Here is a 10,695-nt window from a genome sequence, read left to right as displayed (position 1 = left end):
CGAGACAAAGAGTCGAAACTGGCGTAGAGAGTGCGGTTTGACCAGAACAGGGGAGCTGCGATGACGTTGACGGGCTGCGCTCACAGATCATACATGTGTTTCAAGAAGGCGAGACTCGAGCCAGAAGATAAAGTTTTGCAAAACGTAGGGCTGGCATTCCGTGGAGGTTTTGCTAAAGACCTTGCAGGCTGCAGTCCTACCAGCGGTGCGCGAAGTCCAAACAACTATCATAACATCCGAACGACTATCATAACCAGCAATTGAGCAGTGCACTCAAGCCACTCATAGCTCTCTCCGCCGTTTCAACTTGCTGGAGATGCGCAGGGTGCAATATTGATAAATAGTACTTGGAGAAAAGCAGGCGCACTGACTCTCACCAGAGCCAGCTCTCAAGTTTCAACAGGAAGCCCGAGCAGCCCCACAGGCAAGAGGAGATGAATTTGGCAAAGGATGAGGGCGACTGATGAGAAAGGTGTGTTGGACGCTGCGTTGGATGTCTGTCAAAGGTCTCTCATTTCGAAACACAAGAATGGTGGAGTCTCTGAAGAGAGAGTCTGACTGTGTGTGTGTGTGTGTGTGAGATTCTCAGAGAGAGAGAGAGGAAGAGAGGGGGAGAGAGAGAGAAGGCAGTCGAGACCCCAGACTTATTGCGTGTGCACTGTAAAGTATGACAACGAACGTAGTACAAACTAATGTGAGTGGACTCTGGCGAATCTGAGATGGATATTGGGGAAAGGGGTTGGGAACTTTTAGAAGAGAGAGAGACATGGTTTTGGAGTATAGCGTTGAAGCTTTTGGATTGTTGTTTTCTAGTGATACAATCGAACTAGCACGACGTAGAAATATATATTCTCTATACATATATGTAGTGAGAGAAAAAGAGAGAGAGAGAGAGAGGGGGGGGGGGGGGGTGGTTTGGAGTATATACTGTATAGGCTCAAGATTTAGAGCGACATACAGAGAGGTAAATTTCGAGGATATAAGTTCTTGATTGTTGTATAGTGACGATGAATGAACCAGAAGCCAGAACCAGATTTGACGTAGGCCAAGGCGGTAAGCCATGAAAGGACTAGCCTTTTAATAAATTCGGCAATTATGAAAAAAAAAAACCAGAAGCCTCCAGGGAGGAGAGCTCTGCCGAAGTGGTAAATTTGGAGTATATGTCATTGTTGTTTTGTAGTGATGACTGATGATAACGATCGAACGAACAGGACGCAGTAGACAGAGAGAGAGAGAGAGAGAGAGAGAGAGAGAGAGAGAGGTTGTTTTCTGAGTGTATATACTATATAGGTTCAAGATTAGAGAGAGAGGGGCGGGCAGGGGGAGGGGTTAGTTTTAGAGTGTATAAGTTCTTGATTGCTCTATAGCAGGTAGTGATGATGAGATGAGCCAGAACGCTACCAGGGAGAATAGCTCTGTAGAAGCAGAAAATATGAATCGAGATGATCGAGGGTAGTAGGAGTCGGACGCAGGCTGCTGCTGGTGCATCTGGCAGAGAGTTGATGGAAGACTTGAGGTACGAGCTCATAGGCGCAATTCCCGATAAAGTAGCTAAGGGCCTAGGGGACGTTGTGAGAAGCTGTCAAATGATGCTACGGACTGGAGCGGTGTCGGGAGAGGAGGGAAAAGCTTCAGAAATTCTATCGTTAGGACGTAGAAGGGAGGGAGGCAAAGGTTATAAATGGCTGGATGGATGCGTGGAAATGCAGAAAAGCAGCAAAGAGTGAAGGAGAAAGGTGATATGCATGCATGCAGACAAGCGTTTTGTTGTTGCACGTAAAAGGTGATGGAGAGACTTTTTTTAAGCCTTAGCTCCTGATAAAGTTTTAGTGGCCAAAAAAGTCCCCAGAACGTCTTCCAGAAGTTACCGCCACCTTTTGAGTTGACATGCCCTCTGGCCTTTCTCTGCAGACTCTTCCTCTCTGTTGCTTTGCTTGCTTTATCAGTGGATCGTCTTCTTCCTTCTTCGCGTTGGGCTTCCTGAATCCTCTCTGGTGTTGCTTTGCTTTATGGCTATCTTCTAGTGTCGTCTTCTTCCTTCTTCGTCTTGGGCTTCGTCCTCTTCCTCGCTCCTCATCATTCCCTTATAAGGCTTCCACATAATGGCATGCATGCACAATCCTTGTAGATAATAGCTAAGTTATTGGTTGCCACAAAGTTCAAAACTAACCGCTCGCCAATAGCTTAGGGTAGAGTATGTTCTCCCATGATTGCCCATGGCGTGAGTCTCTGGGCTGGATTTGGGAAGGCAATGTTGGGCTTGTCCACTATGTTCTACGTCTCTGGGCTGGATTTGGGAAGGCAATGTTGGGCTTGTCCACTATGTTCTACGTCAACAAGCGCCCTTAGAGTGCATTCCCACGACATGCCATGCCAACGGGAATGCCATAAACTTTGGATGCTAGAGTCGTTCCTGCCAGTCGCTCCGTTGCATGCGGTGCCAAATCGAAACATTCCAAAGCTCTGTTGGAGATGGAGATTTGGGCTTTCTCCCCGGGTATTTCGTCGCTATGGTACAATCTTCCAATCAAAACGTTGTGTTTCTGTTCGCCTTGTCAGACCCAGGTGAAGGTTGTTAGATTTCTCAACAAAATTGTTGGCATTGCAATCGTGGGAACAAACAATAGCATTGCAGTTGGTGTGGCATCACTCTGGACATTCCTACTGGCATGGCGTGTTGTGGGAATGCCCTCTTAGCCATTATGTATACTAGGTCGAATGTAGTGCTAGTGTAGCAACCACGAAGGCAAGTGGCTTGACGACCAAGGACCTATATCCACGCAGGCCGATGCTCCACGGGTGCCAACCAGCACTTGAATGGCAGAACGAGTCCACAATTTCTTGGTGAACCCGAGTTTTGAACCGGATGCTAAGATTGCAACCTCACATGGGAATGAGCTGAGTTTAATGTGCTACTTGAATGCTAATGGACATGTGCCAAAAATGTGGACACATGGAATTGGCATCATGTGTGGTGCACACGGGGTAAGATGCTCGAAAATCCATGGATACATTCGTGCACCAAACCGTCCTCCATTCTCACAGGCATGAACCGAAGCAATTGCTGTATCCACTGCACCAAGGTGCACGCATAGAAACAGGCACTATGACGATTAATGGTTTCTGCTTATCATCATCACGTATAATACTATCCATGTCTCCACACTTTACTCCCTCCCGTGCACCATACCGCCCTTCAATATTGAATTCTGCTGCCCTACATTCCCTGCGACGGGAATATATCGGGAGCCGATTTGTCGAGGCATGCTAGCCCGCACTACCTATGCTTAGGAAGGAGACTGGGTCCTGGGACAAGCCGCAAGCTTCCCCGCACAGGGGTCCGGGCAAATCTTAGCAAAATCAGCAGCAGCTACGACATGCTGCCTTGTGAGAAGACTACGTGAATATTTTGGGGTGCGTGTGTCCTGAGACTCGAAAAAGAGAGAGCTGAGTCCTGAGTCCTCTCTCTCTCTCTCTCTCTCTCTCACAGTGTGCAGATAGCTAGCAGCAAGATTGAGGAACGGGGACCTTGGAACTTCTCCCATGCACATGCTTGGATGATTGGGCTACGTGCATGCATGAATCAAGTCTCACCACTTTAGCTTAAGGCATCACCCTCCCGTCCTTTCCTTCTGCAAAGTGTTCGTCCTCTTGTCTTCTCCCCTCTCTCCAACCTGCCTCCGCTACTTTCTCCCAAAGGGACCCCCTTCCTTTCACCCTTCTCAGTTGCAAGTGTTCATCCTTGGTTTTCAGGCTTTTCAGGCTTTGTGACCTCCTTCCCCCTCAGCTTCTGATTACCCGCTGCTAACGCCCATAGATTCTGCCTTCGTACTTGCTACTTTGCCCCTCTACCCCTCCCTCATCTCTCAGCCCTCTAGCTCCTCGCCCTCCCTTTATAAACCACTGACTGTAAATCCAGAAGATCATTCAGCAGCCTCGTCTCCAGGTTTTCCCCCCTCTTCCCCCCTCCTCTCTCTCTCTCTCTCTCTCTCTCTGTGTAGGCCTCATCCTTGCACACTTCCTCCATTTGTATCTTCTATTGGGTCCACCCACAGGCCTACACCTACAGCCGCCCCCTCAGGAATCACCATCCCAGCTCACCAGCCACTTCACCCCCTGCTCTTTTTCCGACTACATCGCTTGCTCACTTTCTTGTAAGACCATCTTTTTCATAGAGCTTCGACTCTTATTCTTGTGTCCCTCACCTTTCTCCAGTCCCCTGATTATTCTGCACCTTTTTCGTAGGTAATAGGGAATTTGGTGCCGGTCCCCACATGACAAGAAGCTTTATCGAAGCGTCGTTGCTGCGCAGCTGTCGTCGAATTTTGTATGTGAATGAACGGAGGCCGCGAATGATGAGGTGCGAAGCTGACTGCTATTAATTGGAAACATGCTATTCAGTCGTTTAAGCAAGAAGATTTTCGACAAAGACCTTCAAAGTTCGGGTGCGTCGAAACAAGGCAAGTGCCTGCAAGTTATAAAGTTCTGGAGCTGGATATTGTTGGTCGGCGTTAATGTACTTACAGATGCGTGCATTGTGTACTGTTCAGGTTAGTGTAAATTTTCGATCCAGGTTTGCAGCAGGAGAAGTCATCCAGGCACGACAGTTCTGATCTGTGTCAAGTCTCGACAGTAATGATGGGCAATATGCTGTTTGAAGTGCTCAATTCTCAGATGCTTGGTGCAACTCACAACTGTACATTTCAGGAAGACCTAAATTTTGCTGAAGCTTTCTCCTACGATCCGGAGACAGCTTCCAATGCGACCCTTATTCAGATGCTAGAGGGAACCTCAACAACCGCCCGCGACGATCTTGAGAACCTCGAGGCAATTCATTTTAAATTGCCGTCATTTCAAGAGGAAAAGCATCAGCAAACTATCTGCCCACTACGTAACGAAGAAGAAATCCTAGCGGCCAATGTTTCCAAGGATGATATCCGTCGTTCTGTCAATAGACAATGTCGACCGGATTCTCTCGACAAGCTAGATGCTCTTGTAAGGCATTCACCTGCCAATCCAGCTCAGCATCCATCTACGCCTCAGAATTCGGACCCATCCAGTACTCTCTTATCCGGTGAAAATTACGCTGAGGCACAACACGAGCCTCGCTTAACGCAGTCTACCCAGGCGTCCCTAGACGAGGGTAGTACAAGTACTGCAACACACAGTCCTGTGATTCCTGTCTCTTTCGCCCGTAAAAAGTTAACAGCTTCAATACATACTCCTAGACTCGCAGAAAGATTAACTTCTAAGCAGCCCAAATCAGGAATGCAAGGGGCTGTTCAAGAAAGGAAAAAGAGGAAACGTGCGAGGGCTTGCAAGAACAGCGAAGAGGTGGAAAGCCAGCGGATGACCCACATTGCAGTGGAACGTAATCGGCGGAAGCAAATGAATGAGCATCTTACTGTCTTGCGCTCGCTCATGCCCGGCTCTTATATTCAAAGGGTAAGCCACCTTTAAATCTCTAGCCTTCTATACGTTGATACAGAATCCAATTCGTATATGATGAGAACGATTAGACTCTGTCGATTTATTTGCACTGGGTATTAGAAAAAGACTATCTGTAACTTGAAAACCGACTATATAAGAGAATACAATACAGTCGACTTGTGGACATAAAATTGTTAGAGAAAACAGACAGCACATGAAATTAAAACCTCATGGTTTTCTGCTCTTTCGCGCGCGCGTGAGAGAGAGAGAGAATATGTGCAAACTCACCAGGAATTCCTCTTAAAACAAACAATGCAGTTTTCATCTCATGATGTGCGTCCTTTTTCTTTATGAAAACTTTACGTCCATAGGATCGCATATCTCTTGGTTTGTCCCAAAGCCTGGCCCTAAATTCTTTATTTACACGGTCTTCTGTTTTGTGTTCTCTTGCCCTCCATTTTTAGCAACAACAGTTTGTTCTTTGAGCTCTCGTGTCTACAATTCAGATATTGATAAAGATTTTGCTAAAGCAAAAAAGACAACTTGTTTCCTATCATTTTAATGGTATGGTTCTACAGGGAGACCAAGCATCTATCATTGGAGGTGCCATTGAATTTGTAAGGGAGCTCGAACAAATTCTACAATCTTTACAATTACAAAAACAAAGAAGAGAGTTTGGGGATGGGTCCTTCAACTCACAACCAGGAAGCCTTTTAAGTGAGTTGATATTGGGTTCACAGTTTACATTGGACCCTCCACATCCAAGCATGACTTACATGAGTGGAAGTTCACATGAACTTGAAAAGGAAACGTTTGCAGAGTCAAAATCATGTGTGGCAACTGTGGAGGTGAAGGTACTTGGATCATCAGTTGTTGTGAAGGTTTTGGCTGAAAAAAGACCGCAACAACTTCTACACATCTTAGCATCAATAGATAGCCTTCATCTAAAGGTCATGCATCTCAACATTACAACTATTGAGCAAACAGTGTTGTACGCTTTCAACATTCAGGTATAGCTTGTGTCAGTTTTGTATTTGATTTGGAGTCTTGAATGCAAAATTATTATTTGTTCTTGAATTTTAATAATTTTTAAATCATTGTTTGAAAGCTTAAGTCTCTCAAACATGATGTAGTTATTAAAAAGGCAAGCTTATCTTGGAAATGAGTTCTAGGAAAGAGGGTAAGGCTTTCTTTTACACCATTTGAAATTATGAAAGCAAAGTAGCATCACCATCTTTAGCATGGGATTTCACACAATTTTGTTTGGTCACCATTTCATTAAGAGCATATTTCTTTTTGCATTACTCTCAATATAGATTGGATACACAACAAACTTTTCACAGAATTCAAGATTGTGATCTTTTTCAGTTTTCCATAGACTAATGAATTATTTTTTTGTTGTTTGATTTCACATGGAGGTGACAGATAGGAGTTGAGTGCCAACTTCATTCTGCAAGTGACCTTGCCATATCCATCCAACATATATTTCAGTTATTGAGCACAGAGTCGAATTAGCAAGAGAAATTGAGCTAACTAAACTTTCAAATGTAAGATATTAAGGATGGAAAACCTTAAAGGGGAGCCATTATGAGAAATAGGATAGTAATTTACTATGTCCTAGACTCAATATACTTCACACTTTGGAATCAAGCAAGCCATACGATAGGATTGGGTGTATAATTTGGAATGATGAATCCATTGGTTTATTGTAAATTCTTGTATTATGATGTGCGCTACATGTATCACAAAGAGGGCTATTGTGAACCTCTAACAAAATTTTGGATCATTTGTATCCAAAGATTGGATGTAAAGCACTCTTTGTTTTTTCATAAAGAAATTGATCCATTGTTAAAACGTTTTCTTATATCACCATGAGGTCAAATTGGAAAGTGCATTAAGTATCATTGGATTTTATTATTTATGTTCTCAGTTAGATCCAAGTTGAAAGCAGTTGCATTTGTGTACATTGTATGTACTATGTAATAAAGTTAATGAGCCAAATAATGTATTGCTATCATTTATAGTTGTGCATGTCCACTACATATTATTTATAAGTCTTAGGTTAAAGCAATCAAAGACATCCCTTCAATAATTTGTCCATGCATCATATAACAATAGTAATTTTTTAAATTGTTTTCCTTCTCAAAGACTTGTTGGACTTATTTATGATGATCACAAAATAATTTTAATTATGCTCATGTATTTGGGATGCCTATATTATGCTTAGAAATACTCATATTAGCTTAGATAATGATTTGATTAATAGACCCATGGACTCACTTGCATACTTATATCAAAGTTATAATCAAACCTTTCATAGAATACATAGTTAGTTTCAATGATTGTTCTTATAATGATGAGCTTGCAATCTAATGACTTATAAAATATCTCACAAGGAGGATATAAATTCTTACTATCAATGTAATACCCATGGGACATGGACCATATTTATTGCTTTTTTGCTATAGTTCTAAAAACAATATTAGGGGCGCTTTTTGACTGCTAGCAAAGCAGTAAAAGCATATCAACCAATCACGCTTATAGGCCCAATTTAGATTTTATTTTCAATCCCGATATTTATACTAACAACGAACAATATTTTATGTCAAAATATTAGATAGTAGCTGACATTTAATAGGGATGTGCAACAAATTGCTCAACATACTGATTGAATCTCGAGAAAGAGAACATGGAGACACAAAAAAAGAAGAAAGTGCTGATATGAGAAGTGGATAGTGATGAAGAAAATGAAGATTAAGTGATGATAAAAAAGACACCAAGATTGATGAGTAGCTTGTGAATCTTCAAGTTTGGAGCAAAATGCTCCTCATTCACAACCTATAGATTATTACTAGCATGAGAACATGTAGGAAATGCAAGGCTATCACCTCATTTTGATCGATGGGTTAAAAGAATTATTTTCAATTCAAGTTCAAATAAAGAGGGCATCCTTTTAACAAAAGTCAATCAAATGAGGCTCAAATATCTAGAGATATTTGTATTCAACTATTGTCTATTGTCATAGGTGGTAATCACAAGGGCCAGATTATGTCAACCATGGATCTATCAGTTGCTAGCTATTTCCTTTCGAGCTAGAGATCATTGTTGTAGTTAATTATCCACTTGGGAACTAGCGATGAGATTTGACCATGCATTCCTAGTAATAGGATAGGGATCTTGCATGGAATTTCCTCACTGCATTAGGATGAGCCACTCAAATGTCTTAATTTTGTTGAAAGGCAATACAAAGTGGTAGAGAAAGGTATTGTTAGTGATTTAGACCATGCCACTGCTCTACCAAAAAATTTTCTCATCAAACCTCCATGCTTTTGTTTGCGACCTAAACTTGAAATCAATGGACGGTTGAAAAAATGCAATCTGGACATTTTAATGAAGTATGATTACCTAGCAGTAGAAGACTCAAGAATGGCTTGGAAAGCTACTTGAAAAATTCTGCAGCGGTTACCACCCAGTTGCAAAGAAAGAGTTGTGCCTTAGTGAGCGAGAGGACTTTGTGGAGCAGCTATATGCAGCAGGGTCTGATAAATGGATGCCAAAAGCATGGGAATTTTGTGTGTCCAGTGGGGGGGATGAATGGTTTTTGCAGTTTCCAGAGTTGATGCGACTATGGCAAGCCATATGGGTTATTCCAGCAAGTACAGCAGAGGAGGCGATGATCATTAAGATTGCCCATGTAAGGATTTGCAAGGGTTTACATTGTTCATTTTAAAATAGCATTGTAAAACATCATTTCATCGTCTTGGGAGCATATTGAAATGGTCTAGGAGCAATTTTTTCTTGGGATTGGCTACAAGAAATAGTTGTGTGGTAGATTAAAACTGAGATTAAGACACTACGCAATACTATGGATATACCATGCAGTCAGTGTGCTTGTTATGCCACATGCACGTATATTTTATCTATATAATATAGCTACCTCAATCATACTATTCACATTCTTGAGATTTTAGTGCTCCTCGGAGTCGACAAGAAGGACTTTAAAAAATGATAAATAAGATTACAAATCAAATTGATAAGCTTTATTTATCCTTCTTAGAAGTTCCTAGTGTTGGTGATGTGATTGCTTTTGCTAGCCAATTCAACCCATAATTAGGTACAAATTGGATAAACTAATTGCTTCCAGTTTGTTTCTTGAAATAGTTTATACTTGGAAAAACTAGTAGTATGTTCATTGTTTTTTAAAGAAGTTAATGTTTTTTTAAAGTATTGCACATTTCAAATTCTTTTGTCAAAAATTAGCAATAGTATATTCATAATAGAAATAAATTTTTTATAAATATTATAAAATATTTAGTACTTTGTTTAAGAAAATTCCGTGTGTTGGTTAAGGGTCTCTTATGCTAACTTGCACACGGATGAAAAATATTTAGTCCCTTGCTAGTTGGGGGATCGCTTATTCGGACAACTCGCACGGAGATATAAAATAATTATCGAGACTAAGAGTTAACTATAAAATAACATAGAATACTAGACTTTGAGCTAATTGTGGTTTACTTATGTCAATCGATAATAGGTCATTCATAGTCTAGTTCATTGTGAGCTTGCAATTGTTGGCTTGTATCAATTGCAAATTATACTTTACAAATTCTCTCACGTGTGAAGATAGCAATAAATTATAATTGAAGGATTATAGTATATCTAGGTTAATAGTTCATAGATTCTATATACCATAACCATGAAATAATTAAAAATAGTTAGGTTGCGTGGTTTTCAATTGCTACCTTTTAACAAAGATGCTAGCTTCTATGAAAGAGAAGATACAAGCTTGTTTAGAAGAGAGACTAGCTTAGTAAAAAGGAGAAAATGGGGGGAGAAGAATTTCGAATCTTGCTCGTGCTTGCCCCTATCAAAGTAAATGCTAGCAGTACTACACATGAGCCTTGTTCCAACGATTAAGCACCAACATGGGTGTGCTAATTGTTAGTACATACGATAGGATTAATAAGGTTGGTATATATCAACCAATGACAGAAGTGTTAATGGTCAGTATACACCGACTCCATAAGGTCGGTATATACCGACTAATGAAAGAAGTGTAAAGGTTCGTATATACCGACTCTATGAAGTTTTCCTATACTGACGTTTAACAGAGAGTGTTTTCCCTATATTGGCCTTTAATAGAGAGTGTTTTCCAATGACAAATTTCTTTTCTTTTGATACATGTTTGATCCTTTAAAATAATAAAAATACAAGAGCAGGTACATCAAGTTTGAGATCAAAAAGCTCATATATTCATGTCCAAGT

General features: G+C 41.3%; 1 protein-coding gene across 4 annotated transcripts; it reads left to right on the top strand.

Annotated features, from left to right (window-relative positions):
- Positions 1-3,850: 3,850 nt before the first annotated feature.
- On the top strand, positions 3,851-7,235 carry LOC147886591 (transcription factor bHLH67-like). Of its 4 annotated transcripts, none has more exons than XM_087395729.1 (5): positions 3,851-4,154; positions 4,313-4,460; positions 4,551-5,445; positions 6,009-6,440; positions 6,856-7,235. In XM_087395729.1, exons 3-5 carry the CDS (start codon positions 4,636-4,638, stop codon positions 6,943-6,945), a joined length of 1,332 nt encoding a protein of 443 aa, XP_087251855.1. In that variant the 5' UTR covers positions 3,851-4,154; positions 4,313-4,460; positions 4,551-4,635; the 3' UTR covers positions 6,946-7,235. The 4 variants fall into 4 exon arrangements, with proteins under 4 accessions (XP_087251855.1, XP_087251857.1, XP_087251856.1 ...); XM_087395731.1 differs by having other exon boundaries at positions 4,246-4,360; XM_087395730.1 differs by having other exon boundaries at positions 4,246-4,445.
- The last annotated feature ends 3,460 nt before the right edge of the window (positions 7,236-10,695 follow it).

This window comes from Dipteris shenzhenensis, chromosome 24 (assembly GCF_047967505.1).
Source record: "Dipteris shenzhenensis isolate YYH24624 ecotype China chromosome 24, Dip_SZ_1.0, whole genome shotgun sequence".
Taxonomy (NCBI): domain Eukaryota; kingdom Viridiplantae; phylum Streptophyta; class Polypodiopsida; order Gleicheniales; family Dipteridaceae; genus Dipteris; species Dipteris shenzhenensis.
The sequence above is the reverse complement of the archived record's forward strand: the minus strand, read 5'-3'. Positions and strand labels throughout refer to the sequence as shown.

Bases quoted from the DNA above. Each gene is read 5' to 3' on its own strand.
- LOC147886591 (XM_087395729.1), top strand. From the start codon at position 4,636: ATGATGGGCAATATGCTGTTTGAAGTGCTCAATTCTCAGATGCTTGGT. The intron at 5,446-6,008 runs GTAAGCCACCTT...ATGGTTCTACAG, and splicing joins CCGGCTCTTATATTCAAAGG to GGAGACCAAGCATCTATCAT. The intron at 6,441-6,855 runs GTATAGCTTGTG...TGGAGGTGACAG, and splicing joins TGTACGCTTTCAACATTCAG to ATAGGAGTTGAGTGCCAACT.